General features: G+C 39.5%; 1 protein-coding gene across 1 annotated transcript in view; it reads left to right on the top strand.

Annotated features, from left to right (window-relative positions):
* Positions 1 to 19448, top strand: part of LOC118832811 (connector enhancer of kinase suppressor of ras 2-like) — a 566603-nt gene that overhangs the window by 293356 nt on the left and 253799 nt on the right. Inside the window, exon 7 of the mRNA XM_036740170.1 lies at positions 8284 to 8403. Coding sequence (XP_036596065.1) covers positions 8284 to 8403 — 120 coding nt within the window. The remainder of the gene's footprint in view (positions 1 to 8283; positions 8404 to 19448) is intronic.

Below are 19448 nucleotides of genomic sequence, written 5' to 3'. Positions count from 1 at the left end.
CATCTGACAGAGTGAGCACATTCTACAATAACCAATCACTTGAAAGCAAAGTGTTAACTTTCACAAATACAGACGCAGCAAAAACTCTTTTTAATTGATATTTGACAGAAAATAATGGTGTTCAAGTTTGTCACGTTATGTTGGACTTGGAGATGTTGGGCCCAACTACAGGACTGTCCAAGATGTTTGGGGGTCTCTTAGGGGAGGTTGGAGAAGGCACTCTTCTTGGCTTTGCCCTTCCTTGTTTGCTGACAGCCCAACCATAGTCAGACTCATTGAATGTTAGGTCAGACTGGAAAGGCTGACCAAAATTAAGAACAGTGGCAGTGACTGCTAATGGTAATATCTCTCTGTGTCCACCACCCTAAGGGAACCAGCATTGACTTTGGAACCAGACCTTGGTCTTTCTCTTTGGCTCAAACTAAGTCTTTACTGAGGAGAAAAAGAACTTAGGTTCATCCAAATAGAAGCAATCTCTCCCTTTCAATTATTTGGATTGGCTTCTCACTAATAGTGTTACCTGTACATTTCTCATAAATGCTAACTATTTTTTAAATGCTAATGTTTAGTTCTCTTCGGCCTTATAAACAACAAAACCAAAACAAGTAACTTGTGAGTCTCAGGAGGGAATTACTGGTCTAGTACAGTCTGTATTTCTTACCTCCCCAATATTCTTTTATTTTGCCATATCTCACAGTTGTTATGAGCAAATCTCTGAGACACTCCTGTGTTTGAAATAAGGGGAGGAGATCATAGGGATAGTTTTTGGTGATAGTCCTTTTAGTTGGCACAACAGAGTCTATGCTGGTTATTTGTGAATGACCTTGATAAAAATTCCTGCCTCCACTACAGAATTTGGCTGAGACAGATATAAAGAGAAAATACTACTTTGGTCCCCTCTGATTGGCCTTCTCTCAGATGATTTGTTTCGACTGTCTTATTGTTCATGACACTAAATCCTGGGCACCTTGGGAAAATTAAACAAAATAATAAGAAAAAATATTGAGTAAACTAAAAGTGTCAAATGACTAGATTGTATATGTAACTTGAAACCCTGTAAAACAAGAGTTTAGTTGTTCCCATGTAGAATACACTTGAAACACTCTGTACAATTGGGACTTTTGGAAAAAGCTGGAAAAACATGTCAAACAGAACATTAACAAGTAAAACTTCTGGGAGGATAAGAAAAAAAGGAATCTCCATTAGGTATTTTGCCTAGACATGTTCATATAGACATGATAGATGATTTTAGTCAGAAGACAATAGCAATAATTCTGCAATGCTCTCTGTAGCATTCCCAGCAGCCAGTGGGCTTCATTTATATGACCATGTACCTGAACAGACAACATGAATAAGCAGCCAGAGCCAGACCCATTAGCATCTGCCATGTCCTTGAATGTCTGAAGAAGAGCTTCAGAATTAGGGCTGGGGCTGTTTCCAGCCAACTCAAGAACATTTTCCCATGTCCCAAACTCATCCCTTGCAAACTTTTTTTTCTGCTTCAGCTATTTGAAAATGTATTTCTCCTCCCCGCCCCACCTTCATATTTAGAAGTCTAGCTCAGTGACCTTGCTGTTTCAGAAAAAGGGTACTTGGTGATTACAGTGATATGTGAAAAAGAAAGAAGCTTTCCATGTAGGTTATGCTGACCCTTTTATCTTAATGTTGTACAGATACTGCTATTGCCTTTAAATTATATATTGCTTCTATGAGGCTTGCTCAAAAATAGCTTCCCAAGAAGGAAAGCCAAAGAAATATACTATAAAGCATGTACTTTCTGAGAAGAAATTTGAGAAACTCATTAAGGCAATATCTGGATTGGAATAAAACTGAGGTCTTTATACAAATACCTAGCAAGGGAGGAATACCACATTTCTCGACTTGTTAGTGCCAGGCAGCCAAATATGTTATGTAGACTAAGTCAGGGTTCCTAGTTTGGGATATATGTTATTATGAAATGAAATAAAAACATCCACTCAAATAAAGGAGAAAAAAAGGTTGGGACAAACCTTTCCTATTAACAGGTTCAGTATCCAGGCTTGATCTAAAGAAAAATGTCCTGAAAATTGGAGATGCCCCTAGCTGGAATGGTTCTCCTCTGAAGGGAGGTAGTGAATTCCTCCTCACATAATAGTTGAATGATCGATTTGTTGGGTAGGTTATAGAGAGATCTCTTGTTCAGGTACTGATTGAGTGTGATGACCCTAAAGCCCTTTTTCAGTTCTGGGATGTGAGCTACACTCCTCACAGTTCTGGAGGTTTCACTTTATAATAATACTTAGAATAGCAATACAATATATTTTTTTAAACCTGGACTTCAGATTTCATGGATTTGGGAGACTCCTGATGTGGAAACTCCCTTTCCCCATATAGATTGGTAACTCCTTTGTAGCTTTGGGTCTTAGACATCTGTATCCCTAGAACTTAGCCCAGTGCCTGGCACATAATACGTGCATAGTAAATGCTTGGTGACTGACCAGGAAGGCAAGTGATTTGCTCCAGGTTGCCCAGCTATGTTTCAGAGGTAGGTCTTCCTGATACGAGGTCTGGCCTTCTAGATGCCACTCCCTACTGCCTTTCTATGCCTATGTATGCTGTCTGGTTTTTATGTTTTAATAAAAAACATGCCTATGGGTTCTCATACAGCTTTATCACATAAAATAATGAACAAGAAACATGGTTAGAAATGCAGTAAAGAGAAGTTCATTGTTGAGGCTAGTTTGCCTGGTGGTTTTATAAAGGGAATTATTCTGATTTTCATAGTGAAGAGGTTTGCCATTTAAGGATTTACCAAATTCAAATATCCACCCTCCCTTTATTAGTCTATGATATGAACAGGAAGTCTCAGGAAGGTTGATATACTATATAGAATAGCCATGCAGAGTACGGTATGGAATTCTCACTTGTTGTTTGTACTTACATAATGTAATGGGTTTATCAGCTGGCACTTCTATGTCTTCCTGTGCATTAATCTTCTGAATATCTTCTGCATTGTCTTTGGAATTGAAAATGAATTTTAAAAGGTTTAAAACACTATCACTATTTGGAGTAAGTCAAGTTATTTGAAGGTCCTAACTATATCAATCCTTCCCTCTTTGAGTTGTGTGTCAGAGCACACACATGTTTGTAGAAGAGTGGATATTATGTCAAGCACTGGCTTTTCTGTCAATAGGAGAGTTTTAGCTTATAAGCTTTTGTTCAGGTGTTTTTCATGTCTGACTCTTTGTGACCCCATTTGGGGTTTTGTTGGCAAAGATACTGGAGTGGTTTGCCATTTCCTTCTCCAGGTCACCTTTACAGATGAGGAAATTGAGACAAACAGGGTGAAGTGGCTTGCCCAGGGTTATCCAGCTAGCAAGTGTCTGTGGCCAGATGTGAACTCGGGTCTTCCTGACTCTAGGCCCAGCACTCTGTCCACTGTGCCACCTAGCCGCTCCTGTCAGGCTATAAGTTCAAATGATCCTAAAGGCAGTGTTCCCATCCCCAGGGAAGTAATCATGTCTCTTCAACACTATATTGAAAATGAATCAATATTTTATTAAGAGTTCATGATATTACATGATTAAGGAGATACCAAGATGAGTAAACTATGATTCCTGCACTCATGGAGCTCACAGTCTAGTAGGGAACATAAGACCTACAAATATCTATAATATCAATTAAGATCAGCACTTACTTGTGGTGACTTTCAGAAGAGCTTCGTCATAGAGGTGATAAGAACTTCCCTAGGTAAAAATGAGACACTGCACAGAATATTGATTTGCCATTTTCAAGCCAAACTCCAAAAATCTACCTGGGTTACCTTTCGCTTTTGATGTGATCCTGCGGATGGTTGGACTAGATGTCTCAACTCAAGGGTCTTGACACATCTAAAACTTTGCTTCCTTATAAAGTTAGCTGATGTTTACAACAATGCCATTCCATTATTTGCTTATCAATGACCAAATGCTGCCTAAATAAAATAAGAGAGTTATAAGCCAGGAATTAAAAGTGAGCGGTTCCTGTTGTCTTTGGCAGTAGTTCCTGCTCCCCTAGACTGATTGTGCCTTTTTCCTAGTGGATAAAAGCAGCTGGGGAAACATACAGCAAGAATCTTAGACCTTTCCTACATCCTATAACATCCTGAATATGGAGTCTAAAGCAAGGCATCTACAAAATGTAAAGGAATTTCAAGGCAGGTATTATTTATCCCTGCCTTATAGTTGGTCTCATTGCCTCAGAGAAGTAGGGTGACCCACTCAGGGTCATTCAGTGTAGCTCTGGTAGAACCTGGATAGCTCGGGGACAAACCTGATTGCCAATTTGCCAATTCACAACGTTATAATGGTTAAATTTCACATTGACTCTTAATTTAGAAAACTAGTTGGGGGAGTGGGTGGTGGCTAATCCTAATAAAATGATTCATTTTACTAATAATAGATGAGCAAGTTCTTAAGTTGTTAAATGAATGAGTATAATGCAAACCAGAGATATGCAGAAGAGAAATGTTAGAATAGAGTCTAGGGAAATCAAGATCCACCAGCTTGGCTGTTTGTTTGACACAAGACATTTCTAAGGGATAGGAACATGAGGGTTTTTATAGCTGTTTAGTCAATTCATGTCCTGCAGATAATCCTGTCTACAGGATTATTCTCATGTTCCCTCCTGTCAACTTCACAAGTACAAAAGATATAAAATAAACAGGCTCCAAGGACAATTAAGTCAAGGTTTCTTAGTGGCCACTTGTTTTCTCTCCATGTTGCTTCCCTCCTCGCTCTCACTAATTCTCTAGCTTCACTACTATGAGTGGGGGGTGGGAGTGAATGTGAAGGCATTTCCAAATGAAAAGATGACGTTGGCACATCAATGTCAAATGCCATCCCTTGTGATGCCTTTTTTATTTCATTAGATCACTCACACCAACACAACATGCATCATGCTGTAAGATCAATGTTAGTGACGACTTAGCTTTGCTAATGGTATGAATTAGGACTTGTTGAAGAAGAAACCTAAAGTGAAATACACATTCAGAGGAGCATTTGTGTCATTGTAGTGGATCCATCTGGAGAATGTTGCAAATTGTTTGCCTTATAGTGGTTCCAGAGAAAGACTGAACCATTTAGAGATGACAGAATTGCCAGAAAAATGATAAAAGCTTTTTCTTTCCTTTTTGTTTTTTTTCTTTTTTTCCCCTATTGTTATCCAAAGGATGCCATCATAGCTGAAACAGATGCTGACAGAGTTCTGCTAAGGATAGCACAAGGCACGGTAGCTCTTTGCTGTCTCCCACTCTGTTGCTCCTTTGGAGTTCCAATGTGACAGAATCCATTTTTTACAATATCCTCTTTGGCATCCTTAAGGAATGGTACTTTTTACAGCTTCAGTCCATTACCTTATCACTTTTATTGTCCATTACAATTCCTAATTGGTTTTAATTAGGGGCACAAAGGGGAAGCTAGGTGGTACAGTCAATGTCAAATGAGCCAGAGAAGGAAATGGCAGACCACTCCAGCATCTTTGGCAAGAAAACTCCAAATGTGGTCATGAAGAGTCAGACGTGACTGAAAATGACTAAACAAGAGGGGAATAAAACTGAAGAATGTTTATTTTTGAAAACAGTATTCTTTCCTTTTGTACTTCTAGTTAGCTTACTGGAGAGAAGATGCTAACAAAGGAGAAAGAAAAATCTGATAATAATTTCAAATAAAACTGGGACTCAATAGAATGATTTGATTAAAAGCCCCAGGCAATTTTAACTCAGACAAGTGATTGCATTTATCTGAAGAGGTAGTAGTACTTTGGCTTTAGAATCTTGCTTTGTGGTAGCTTCCTCTCTGATCTCAGCAGCAAACTCTGCCTTTTTAGACCTGTCTACAAACAGGTCACTATCAGGATAGGGGATAGTGAAGAGGGGAGGAGAAGGGGGGAGACTGGCTCTTGACTCAGACATTTTCATTTATTTCTGGGATAGTATATTTGTGCATGCTTGAATACATCTTACACCAAGAAGTCTTTAAACACTAGGAGAGAGATGAGGGCTAGAGGAGGAAGCACATGGGAGAGAAAACCAACAACCTTTATTGCATGAGCTAATTCCGAGAAGCTACCAACAGCACTTTCTATACTTGGAAGGTTCAAGAACTTCATTTCCCAAATAAAGCCATACCTTGGCCATTTTCACTAGGGAATACTTCCAAAGAGACGATTCCCATGACCATCTTGTAAGGTAAGGTAAAGTGTTCCATCTAATACCAGTTTTCTATCACTCTAGAAGGAGGTAAACTGTCTAGTTTTATCAGCATTTTATAAACTAGAATAGAAAAGTATCAAACTAGAACAGACTTTAAAGATTCTTAGCTTCAGCTCCACATTTTACAGGTGTGAACTCTGATGCTGATGGTATAATGGAAAGTTCACTGAGCTGACAATCAACGAGTATAGATTCTAGCTTGGGCTCTATCATTAACCACCAGCATGGCCTTGGACAAGCTACTTCTACCCTTTAAATATCCATTTCCTCCTCTGTTAAATAAGAGAGTTGTCAGAATACTGATGATAAAGCATGCATCTTGCCTTTTGGCAGAGAAATGATGGACTAAAGCTACAGAATGAGACATATGTTTCCAGATACAGCCAATGTGCTGATTTGTTGTGTTTGACTATACATAATTTGTTACAAGGGAGGATGACTTAGTAGGAAGCAATAGAGATCAAAAAAAGAAAGAAAGGAAAGAAGGAAGGAGGGAGGGAGAGAGGGAAGGAAGGAAGGAAGGAAGGAAGGAAGGAAAGGAGGGAGGGAAGGAAGGAAGGAAGGAAGAAAATAGCATTGATAAAGCAAAAAACAAAAGAAGAAAACAAAAGTTAGGAAGGGGCCACAGAGTAATTTTGCTCCTAGCATATTAAATTTAATATAAGCTTTTATAAAACACTTATTTAACCAAAGTTCACAATCTCACATACAATCAATCCTCTTTTTGTTTATTGTTCTGTATGTTGCAATTTTGTATTTATTAATGATTAAATTCATAAGAAGAGAAAAAATTGAAAAGAAAATGAAGAAATTGAAATAGAAAATCTCAAGAGTGCCTTCTGGCTCAAAATTTCTGTGAGCCTACCTAAAGAAAACAATCAACTTATGCATATATGTATAATTTTCCATAGCAAGTGCACCTATCTAAACTGAAGCTTGCCTAAATGGTAAAATAGCAATGATATTTGATACTGACATGAATATGGAAGCCAAGTCACAAATGACATCAACTCTACTGTTCTGAAATAATTGAAAGCCCTGATTATTTTCCAGCTATATTTTTGCCTAAAGCTAACATGAGATCAAATCTTGCCTATGTTGTGAAAACATCCAATAATCAGCTTTGTGTGATCCTCAACAACAAATATTAAATGAGCTTCTGCTTTATGCAAAGCTCTTTGAATAATGCTGGCTATCCAGAGACACAAGATATGGCCCCTGTCCTCCAAAGTTCTGAATAGGCATAAGCTAGTCCAGTGGACCATTACTTAGACCTATTTTCTTTTTCCTTTTATTCTAATAACTTCAGATACTGACTTTTCCAAATCAAATTTTACATATTGTTTCAAATAGGATATTAGAATCAATTGTGCCTTTAAAAATCCATGCCATAGGAATTTCCCTTAGGTACTTTGCCATAATTCAGTGTAATTTAAAGAAATGACGGCATTGTACCTGAAGGGAGAGGAAAAAAGGAAGGAGTAAAGGTAAATCTCCACCTGAAGTGCTTTGGAAATGAAGCCATCAGAAATAGATGTTTGCAGCTAGGATGAAATGGTAGATCGATGTACATTACTAGAGCTAGTTATGCTTACTCTGCCCATCCAACTGTACCTGCCCACCACAGGACAGAGGGGCCTAGTAAATGGAATCCAGTGAAGTCTTTACACTTAACAGTTATAATTTTTGTGCCTTACACAAATAATTCAGTCTCCTATTTTTTTCTGCCTCATTGCCTGAAAGAATACATCTGGCATCCAAAGGACAAGTCAAATAGTCTCTCTCCCTGAACTTCACTGGATTATATCCCGTACTGTAGCATTGCTAGTGAAATTAAGTGTAACAGGCAGGTTTGTTTGGGGGAGAAAAAGAATGCAGAATTAAGTGAATAAAGAGACTTGAGTTTCCAGTTACTCCAGCACGGTGGGGACACAATTCACTTGAGGATCATGTCGTTATTTTATATAAGCTAGACCTTTAGCCCTGTTGCATTTATGACTTTAATGTGATAACTCACACATCTTTCTGTTATTGTTTTTTTTCCTTTATCCTAGTGCAAAAGTTTGACTGGAATCTGTGAGGCTATAATTTCTCTGTCTTCTGATACTCTATCACCTCACTCTGGACACTTAGAAGTTGTCTACATCAACAACACAGCAACCAGTGAGGGACTGGTAAGTCAATTGACAAAGTATAGAAATAGACAAGCTTTGGAACAGACGTGGAAGTGTGCTCTTTTTCTTTTTCTTCTTATTTTGAGGTATAACATAAAGGTAAGTTAACATAAAAAAGAAACTGAACTCTGAACAATTATAATAAGCTGTGAACTGGTCCAACCATTCTGGAAAGCAGTTTGGAATTACACCCTCAAAGTGATTAAACTCTATATACCATTTAACCCAGTGATATAGCTACTAGGATTGTGCCCCAAAGATATCAAAGAAAAACAAAAAATGGTCCATATGTATACAAATATTATAGTGACTCTTTTTTGTGATGGTAAATATGGAAACAGTGGGGTACCCATCAATTGGGTAATGGCTAAACCAATTAAGGCATATGAATGTGACGGAATACTGTTGTACTCTAAGAAGTGGTGGAGGAGATGGTTTCAGAGAACCTTGGGAAGACTTTTATGAACTGATGTAGAGTGAAGTATACAGAAATAGGATAACAATTTATGCAATGACAATAATATTGGAAAGACAAACAACTTGGAAAAATTTGGGAACTCTAAACAACACAGTGACCAACCATATTTCCAAAGGATTCATGATAAAATGTGATATTAACTTCCACATAGAGAGAGTTAGGGTTAGTTAACTCTAACTCAGAATGCAGGTTGAGGCTTTTGTTTTTGGACATGGCCAATATGTAAATTTATCTTTCTTGACTATACATGTTTGTGTGGGTTTTGTTTTTCTTACTTTCTCAATGGAGATGGGAAGGAGAGAATTCAGACATGAAAATAAAACAAAAATGAATTTTACAAAATTATTATAATAGCATAACTAGATCCTAGAGAGCAGATAGCAAAATATGCCTTCCTTTTCTTATCAGAGTAGTAGAAAACTACAGGGGCTTAAGGATTGTATATGTTATTAGATGTGGTCACTGTATCAGTTGTTTTTGCTTAGCTATTTTTCTTCAGTACAAGAGAGATTTTGATTTTGGTGTGAATTGGTTTGGAGTAGGTGGTAATGTATCCTGCAATGACCATGAGGTAAAAATAAACGATTAATGACCAGAGATCATCTGTAATGCCCAATAGTTCCATGATTTTCTAATTATATTTGCATTTCTGTGAAGTTCAGGTGATTTCTTCAAGTAGCTCTCTCTATAGACAACAGAAAGGCTAGACACAGTATATCACTTATTAATTTCCGCATGTGTTTTCTTAAAATAATTTTCTTCTACTGCTATAACCTTCTCCTCTTGTCATACATGCATACAATGGAAATAATAAAGTCATATGGAATGTTTAATTGCAGTGTGATGGTCTTATGAGCTACAGAGGTTAGAACTTTTATAGCAACTTATTTGGACTGAGATACTGTTAATGGTGTGCAAAAATGGATAAGCCTTTTGGAGAATTGTCAGTTTATGTCTGAATCGTGTGGATATTATCATTAAACTACATGCCAAAATGAAATTATAATACATACTGTAGTTGAAGTATCTTTTAAAGACAATAAACAATAAGGATCCCAAACTGATCTCAATTTGGGCACACTTTCTACCAGTATAAAATCAAATATACAAAGCCATTACTGGCTAGAAAGGAAGCAATAAGTGAGACTTATGTCCATTCCAAAGTCATTTTGCTTTGTTGGTTTGAAAGATGTAGTCAAGTAGTGAGATTGTTGCATGGCATTGGAGGAGACTTGGATTCTGTTGCATTTACTAGCTGAGTGATCCTGAGCACTCTGTGCCTCAGTGTCCTCATCTGTTACATGGAGATAATATATTATCTACCTTGCAGGGTTGCTGGGAGCAAAGAGCTTTGTAAAACATTGAGTGCAGCATAATTCCCCATAGTGTTTAGAGAAAGAACACCAATAGAAAAGCCTTCTAAATAACTGGTTACATAGAAGAAAAGAAAGAGAAGTGCTAGAGAGGATAGCTCTATCAAGGAAAGCACTCGTCACTTCCTACAGTAACCAACTGAGGATAGCTGATGGGCCTCAAACCCGTTGGTGAGTTAGGGGGATGTCTACCCCAAGCATGTGAAGATTTCCCTGGCAGAATAGGTGAATGTGAATAACTCGTTCCAGTTGGCTAGGAAGGCAGCGGAAGCAGGCACTGTGCTTACAGCTGGGTCAGACATTGAAGAAGCCAAGGTCATCCACTGCATCTTGAGCCATCACCAGTCATCTTGACTTTTGTCTTGCCTATGGACTCTAATAACTAGAAGAGAGAGTGAAGCTGACAATTTCATGCAATTCTGTCTCACTTAAATCCAGTTTACACACAAGTCAAAAGACATCACCCGTACCATTTTACTATTTCATTATTTTATTATCTTACTATTCAACTATTTTACTATCTTATCATTTTACTATGTTACAATTTTAATATTCTATCTACCTTTAAGTCCTGTGGCAATGGGCTAGTGACAAAGCAGCAGTTGTGGATACACTAGGAACTGTAATCACACCCCTACACACAGGCAGCCCAGGCCATAGGGTCATCTCCTTGCTGGACTAAAGCAGTAGTAGGATTCAGCAACATCTTGTGTGTCTGAGCAGCCTTTTTAAGGACCACACTGCTCACCTCCTGGCACGAGGAATGGGCTAGAAAAGGTGCCCTAAAAATTGCCTGCTTACTACAGCAGGCAAGGATCCCACCCTGCGGTCAAAACACATGTAAAAAAGTTTTTTCAAAGATGATTCCACTCACCATTGGTACATGGAATGTACACACGCTTATGGACAACATGAAATCCATAGGCCTGAAAGATGAACAGGTCTTGTTGTGAGAGAACTCAGCAGGTATCATATCCATATAGCAGCCCCGAGTGAAACAAGGCTGGCAACTGAAGACCAGCTTATTGAAGTTGGAGCTGGATACGCATTTTTCTAGAGTAGCCTCCATGATGAAGAGTACTGAAAAGCTGGCATAAGTTTCACAATAAAATCTAATCTAGTCAACAAGCTTGTATGCCTCCCGAAAGGAGCGAATGAAAGGCTCATGACAATGTGATTGCCCCTTGCAGCAAAGTGCCACACCAACATCAATGTGCATGCTCCCACCATGATGAACCCTGATGAGGCCAAAGAAAAATTTTACAAAGACCTGGAGACCCTTGTCATCAATGCGTCAAAAAGAGGACAAACTTGTAATTATGAGCGACTTCAACACCAGAGTAAGCACAGACTATCAGATATGGTAGGGAGTCCTTGGGAAGAAGGGAGTCAGACAAAACAATGGTCACTGACTACTGAAGACTTGTGTGTCTCATCACCAGCACTGTCTTCCATTTATCTAAATGAAATAAAATTTCATGGATGCACCCTTGAAGCAAGCACCAGCATTTAATAGATTACATCACTGTAAGGAGAAGGGATAGACAGGATGTGAGAGTGACGAAGGCAATATGTGGTGCAAAGTGCTGGACTGATTGTAAACTTATCCTTTCCAAGCTAAACATTCGCATTTAGAGAAAGTGGCAGCTTCAAGGCCAGACAATTATCAGAAGATTCACTTTCAAGAGATTAGAGTACTTCTCCCTGCATGAGCAGTTTGTTGCTAACTTGGAGGGAAAGCTAAGCCAAAGACACAGTTGGCAACAGTGGAGAAGAAAAAGAGTGGGCAGCTTTCAGAGATTTGGTGTACAGCACCACGTTTACTCATCTGGTTCAAAACACTCACAAGACATCAGGATTGGTTTGATGAAAATGATGGGGAAATTTAGAACCTACTAAATAAAAAATGAGAACTTCACAAGGTTCACCAGCAGAACATCTCTAAGAAGGCAGAGTTTGACTCCATCAAGAGTAAAGTATAAGTGAAGTTTGGAAAGATGCAGGATTCTTGACTCAGTAAGAAGGCAGATAAGAATCAGTTTTATGCTGATAGTAACAATCCAAAATGCTCCTACAATGCCCTGAAGGCTATTTATGGGCCAAAGACCTTTGGTGCATCTCAATTACTCAGTGCTGATGGAGCCATATTGATTAGCGACAAACACACGATGCTGGAGAGATCAGCTAAACACTTCCATAGTGTTCTCAATAGACCATCATCAACCAGGGTTGGAGCCATTGACTATATACCTCAGACTGAAGTCAGTCCATCTCTAGCTGAACTTCCAACTGAAAAAGAGGTTTTGAATGCCCTTAGGCTCCTCCCATATGGCAAAGCACCTGGTGCTGATTCCATTTCAGCAGAGATCTACAAGGCAGGGGGTCCACTGCTCATACGAAAGCTGACTGAAATGTTCTGGGTTATATAGCAAGAGGAGGTTATCCCCCAGAAGATCAAGGATGCCTCCATTGTCCATCTCTGTGAAGGAAAAGGAAACAGGCTGTCATGTGACAGTCACCGAGGTAGAGGTGGGAGATATCTCTCTTAGTCATTGCGAGCAAGATTCTTGCCAGAGTCCTCTTTAATCATCTGATCCTTACCTGGAAAATGGTCATCTACTCAAGAGCCAGTGTGGCTTCAGAAAGGTCCAAGGAATGATTGACAGGGTGTTTGCTGTCTGACAACTCCAGGAGAAATTCCAGAAGCAGAACAGAGGTCTGGCCACAACATTCATCGATCTGACCAAAGCCTTTAATACTATCAGTCTTGAGGGCTCATGGAAGATCATGACAAAATTTGGTTTCCTGGAGAATTTCATCTGTATTGTATGCCAATTTCATGATGGCATGCTTGTACAAGTTCTAGATAATGGATGGTGCTGTCTTGTTTTCCCAGTCACCAAGGGAATTAAGAAGGGCTGTGTGCTTGCTCCCATGGCTTTTGGCATGATGTTTCAGCAGTGTTGTCGGACTTCTTCAATGAAGATGAAAACAGCATTTAAAGTCAGCTACCATACTGACAGTAAGCTATTTAACTTGAAAAGGCTACAAACCAAGACTAAAGTGGAGGGAGAGTTGGTGCATGACTTTTTGTTTAGAGATGATTGTGTACTCAGTGTAGCTTCTGAAGTGGAAATGCAACAGAGTATGGATCAGTTCTCTGCTGTTTGTGCTAATTTTGCCCTGACAATTAACACTAAGAAAATAGAAGTTCTCCACCAGCCAGCACCACACAATCCATATGTGGAACATTGGTTATAGCAAATGAAAACTTTTGAATGTTGTAGAAAAGTTCACTTACCTTGGCAGTATACTTTCTATGGATATCCACACAGATAATGAGGTTTACACATGTATTGCCAGAGCTAGCTCAGCATTTGGGAGGCTCCAAAACAAAGTGTGGAAGGGAAGAGGTAGTAGGTTGCCTACCAGACTGACGGTCTACAGAGCAGTTGTGCTGAACTCATTGTCGTATGCCTTTGAAACTCGAACAGTCTACCAGCACCATGCATGAAAATTGAACTGCTTCTGTTTGAATTGTCTTAGGGTGATTCTGAAGATCATCTGGTAAGAGAAGGTACCAGATACTGGGGGCCTTTTTTGAGCTGAACTGCCAAGCATTCAAACCATACGGCAGAGAGTACAATTCCAATGGGCTAGCCATGTTGTTCAAATGCCAAACATACATTTGCCTAAAAGACTATTTTATGGAGAACTCACACAAAGCAAGCACTCACATGGAGGTCAGAAGAAACAATACAAGGACACTCTCAAGGTCCCTTTGAAGAACTTTAGAATCAATTGTGAGACATGGGAGATACTAGCACAGGAACATCCAGCATGGTGTGCCCTCATCAAAGAAGGCACTGTGCTCTATGAGCAAAGCAGAATAAAAGTACCTCAAAAGAAATATGAGATGCACAAATTTAGAGCTATCTCAACCCCAAATGTGGTGGAGTCTTCCGAGCCCACATTGGTCTGACCAGCCACAGTTGGACCCACTGTACCTTGACCCCAACACTGTAATGTCATTTTGGTCCTCTTTGAGAATGAAGGACAACAATAACAATAGACCCAGTGTTTAGTTTTGTAATATTAGGGAGAAAGCATGGTGAGGTGGAAAGATAATTGGATACAGTATCAGAAGACTCAGATTCCAGTGTCTGTGCTGCTGCTTACTGGTTGTATGACTTTGGGCAAGTTGTTGTACTTCCCCATTTCTAAAATGATGGGTGGATGAGTGGTTTAGGTCTCTTTGAGCTCTCACAGTCTGAAGCTGGGATATTACCTGTTCAGAAGGGGATCAGTAAGCGACTTCTCCCTGTCCTTGACGCTGCTTCCAGAATTCTGGCTGTAGCTCACACTACACTCATCAGTCCCATTCAGAATGCTTCAGGTGGCCCAAGAGGCCCTCCGACATCATTTAGGGATATGCCACCAACAACAAGAATCACTTTTCAGCAGATACCCCTCTCTCATATCTAGGCCAATATTTGGACACACTGACATCATCACATTGACATAACACCTTCTGGCTATGAGCAACACCTCTGGGACCAACTCCCATGTGGCGGGTGGCTTTGTCTCCACAATCATAGTTAGGTTTCTCAAATATATCTAGAATGATTGTGTCCTTTTTCAGGCTAATACTTCTAGAAGTGGCTACAGAAGGAGTAAATCCTTCGTTCTAGGTCATCCTTCAAAACACTTGTGAATATACAAGTGACAGTGATGGTGACAGAACAGCTAATGATGAAGATATGTATACTCTGGGAAACAGTATACTTATGCAGGCCAATTCCTGGTTATCTGTGTGACTAATTCAGAACACCGAATAATGTGAAAGTACTTATTGTTAGCTCTGATATACAACATTAAAATAATTTGGCAATGGATTTACAGATAAAAGTAATGTTTGGTTTAGGCAAACACTACAAACCATTTGTATTTCCTGGGATCACCACCTGAATGAGGGTGGGATTAAGCAGGCCCAACCCCAGCTGGATTTCAGTAAATAGCAGTCTTGGTCCTTTTCTACATTGGCTAGGCAATCAAGAAACAGTCATAGTTGTCAGAACCAGTGAATCAATTGCATGGTATTTTTACAGTATCTAAAAATCGTATATAATAACTTATGGAGCCTTCTACTTTAAAGCAAATGAATATTGAATTATTTCAAAGGGTAAATAAATTTAAAAAGAGAATTGCAACTTTTAAAAAAACCTGAAATACTATATGGCCACTAGCTATATTTATTTCATAAAAATACCTTTCTAAAAAAAGTATTTGCCTATGATCTCTCTCTCTCTCTCTCTCTCTCTCTCTCTCTCTCTCTCTCTCTCTCTTCAGAAATAAATAAATAGATATTTTTTAAAAATATAATTTAGTTCCTTCAGTGAGTGATTTCACTGAAAGATACAAAGCAAAGTGACTCTGATAGCAGCACGGTACATGGACAAGAATGTTGGACTCAGAGTAAGAAGATTGGATTTTAGTCCTGGCTTATTAGCTATGTAAACCTGGGCAAGTCACTTAAACTGTCTAGCATCAGCTTCTTCATCTTTAAAAGGAATGAGAGTGTGGATACTCTCCAGCTCAGCATGTTATTGTATCAAATATGTAAAAGGCTTAGGGATAGGGACTGGAGCTCTGATTTCATTGCTCTAAGGAAGGCCCAGGTGAAGATTTTCCCCTTCCTGATATGTCAGCACCTTCTCTCTTACTTGGGGCCTCAGAGAGTTGTCTAGCCCAGTGGTGTCAAACTCAAATAGAAATTGGGGCCACCATACTGTACGTATTTCTGTGGTTCTTATATTGACTTAAAAACCACACTTTTATGTATTTCTTTTTTATTAATACATCACATTAAAATTAGATAGAAACTACATTTTCATCTAGTTCTGGCCACATTAGGGAGTGCTCTGGTCTGCATGCAGCCTGTTGGCCTTAACACATCTGGTCAGAGCACTGTGAGATTAAGTCACAGAGCCAGTGATATGTTATAGGTGGTACTTCCTGGCTTGAAGGGCAGCTTTCTGTCCACTAGACCACAATGATTCTAACTTGCCTCAAAGCACTATATGAGTATAAACTTTTTGTTATCATTGTTAGAAACCAGGATTCAAATCATATTTATTTTTAAATGAAAAAAGTGTCTTTCTGGTGAATAACAACCTGTCCCCAAATTGCCCCACTACTTGGCATTTCATTCTCTGTTCAGGGAAGAGAGGATTGGCATCATGCGGTTGATGTTTTGTCTGTCTACCCGTGGCCTGGCTCTGGAGAGGAATCAAGTAATTATCAAAGGCACAGGGCTTGCTGTGTGTTCTTCTTGTACCTTCCTGCCACAGCCCTCCAAACAATGACCCTGAGAAGCTCCCCATAGGAGCTAGACCAGGTGAGGCACATGTGACTGACTCCCTGTGAGCTGCGGGAAATTGGCTGTCTCTGAAGCTGCTCTCACAATAGCTCCCACTTAAGGTGGGATGCTCTGTACTCTTGAGGTTGCTGCCTATCCAGGTCAATTTCATTTGATTTTGCTCCAAACGGTATTAACCACATACCCTTGTTGGACCCTCTAGTTATCTCTGTGGAAATATGTTCCCACATTAGTGAAAATAGAGACAGCTACCTACTCTGTTGACTTTTAGAGATGGCTGAGGTGGGAGATAGGAACAGGAAGATTTCTAATTTTGTGATACCAAGCTGACTCAACTAGATATTCAGGATAGCTCTTGACTGAAACAAGCCAGATAGTTTGATACAGCAATTCTAATTTAAAAAAAAAAGTTGAATTTCTGTCTCTTGGAATTAACTGTTCAGAAATGGCCCTGATCAGAAGCAGAAACACTTAGACAGCTGAGCCCCAAACAGACGTTCCCTTTGGCTGAAAACATGTAATTTTCTATGAAATCCAGATCATCAACAGATGCTTTGCAAATCTGGACTTTGGCAGGGCTGCTACTGGCCAGCCTTGGGGTAGAGGCCATGGGGTGGGTGGTGTTCCCTCCTCAGGGGCTGATACAAACCACCAGTAAGGGAGTGTGAAGAGTCAGAGTGTGGATTATAGTTAGCCAGGTCAAATCTTCTTATGTTGGCAAGTAAAATTGTGAGGAATTTAGATGTTTTATTTAGATTTTAAATTTATATCCAACTAACAGGAGAAAAAAGCAAATATCCTTTCTCTTCTTCATGTGTGTCTATAAAATAGAACTTCTTTTCTTTCTTTTTAAAAAAATATATTTGAGTTAAGTGAGTTGATGCTAGTTACTCCCACATTTAAATCTAGCTCAATCAACAAATCAGTTAATCAATAAATATTCTAAAAACCTTCCCCTATACCAGGTACTGTGGGGATACAAAGGAAGACAAAGGTCAGTCACTCCAGGGAGACAACATGCAAACAACTGTGTCCAAATGAGCTAGAAAATGAATAAACAGGAAATAATCAACTAGAGAAGGCACTAGAATGAAGGGCGATCAGGACAGGCTTCCTGTAAAAGGTGGGATTTAAACTAGAACCTGAACAAAGCCAGGGAAGCCAGGAAGTAGGGATGAGAAGGGAGATCATTCCAGGCATAAGTGACAACCAGTGAAAATGCCTGGAGCTAGGAGATGGAGGGTCTTTGGGAAGGAACAGTGAGGAGGCCAGCATCACTGGAACAGGTGAGGAGGGTGCTGTACAAAGACTGGAAAGGTAAAAGGAAAAGCTAGCGTAGGAAGGGCTTTGGATGCCAGAGCATTTGGTATTTGATCCTGGGAAGCTGCTGGAGCTTATGTGGGGTAGGCGTGGGGACAAGGGAATGGTATTGGACCTGCAGTTTAGAAAAACAACTTTGGTGGTTGAGTGGAGAATAAACTAGAGTGAGGGGAAACTTGCATCAAGCAGCCTAACCAGCAGGCTCCTGCTGTAGTCTAGGAAAATAAGGGCCTATCCCAGGGTGATGGTGGTGGTATCAGAGAAGGAAAGATGGCCATTCAAGAGATGGTACAAAGGTGAATTCAACAGGCCTGGGCAACAGATTGGATATAGGCCATGAGCGAGATTGAGGATAATGCCTGGGCTCACAGGAGGACAGTGGTGCCCTGAGTACTATTAGGGAAGTTTGGAAGGGGGAGGCTTCGGTGGGAAAGATCATGAGTTCAATTTTGGACATGTTCACTTTAAGATGTCTACAGGACATCTGGTTCAACATGTCCAGCAGTCAGTTGGAGATGTAAGTCGGGAGGTCAGCAGGTCTGGGTAAGTACATTTGAAAACCATCAGCATAAAGATAATTGCATCCATGAGAAATGAGGAGATCACCAATGGAAATAGTAAAGGGTAAGAGAAGAGGGCCCAGGAGAGGGCCCTGGGGGACACCTACAGTTGGTGGGTGTGACCTGAATGAAGATCCAACAGTACAGATTGAGAAAAAGTGGTCAGACAGGGAGGAGGAGAACCAGGAGAGAGTAATCTCCTGAAAACCTAGAAAGAAGAGAGTGTCAAAAAGAGGGTGAGAAGCAGGGTCAAAGGATGCATACAGGTCAAGGATTGAGAAAAGGTCATTAGATTTGGCAGTTGAGAGATCACTGGCAACTTTGGAGAGAACAATTTTGGGTGAATTTTGAGACTAGAAGCCAGACTATGGAATTTAAAAAAGAATGAGAGAAAAGGAAGTGGAGGCACCTTTTGTAGCAGCCTTCCCGAGGAGTTTAGTCAGCTCTCACAATTCATCAAAAATGAATTTTTCTCCAAGTCCCTAAAATTTTGTTTATCTTTTTTTGGTCTTACCTGAATTGGTGACCCATCAATGAAACATCATCTCTGAAAGACCTCCAAGGATTTCCCTCACCTAAATCTGCAACACTTGAATCCAAAGTACTTTTTTTTGGGGGGGGGGGGAAGAGTAGAGAAAGAGAAGACATTTCATATTATAACCACTTACTATTTTTTAAAATTTCAAAATAAACAGAGCTAAAACGCATTTTAAATTAATTAAAGAATAGAATTTAAAACCCTACATATAAGTTCTGGAGCCTAGGGGGAAAGTTTTTATGATATTTTTTAGTCCAAAGATGCTTTATAACTGTTAACTAAATATGAAACATAGCTCAACCACCATGATTCATTTTCATAAAAATCTTTTCTTTGAGGATTTACCATGGTAATTATTGTTCTCATGGCTTTAAGGCAATCTACACAGATTACCCAG

The sequence above is a fragment of the Trichosurus vulpecula genome, chromosome X (genome assembly GCF_011100635.1).
Source record: "Trichosurus vulpecula isolate mTriVul1 chromosome X, mTriVul1.pri, whole genome shotgun sequence".
NCBI classification, from domain to species: Eukaryota; Metazoa; Chordata; class Mammalia; order Diprotodontia; family Phalangeridae; genus Trichosurus; species Trichosurus vulpecula.
The sequence above is the reverse complement of the archived record's forward strand: the minus strand, read 5'-3'. Positions and strand labels throughout refer to the sequence as shown.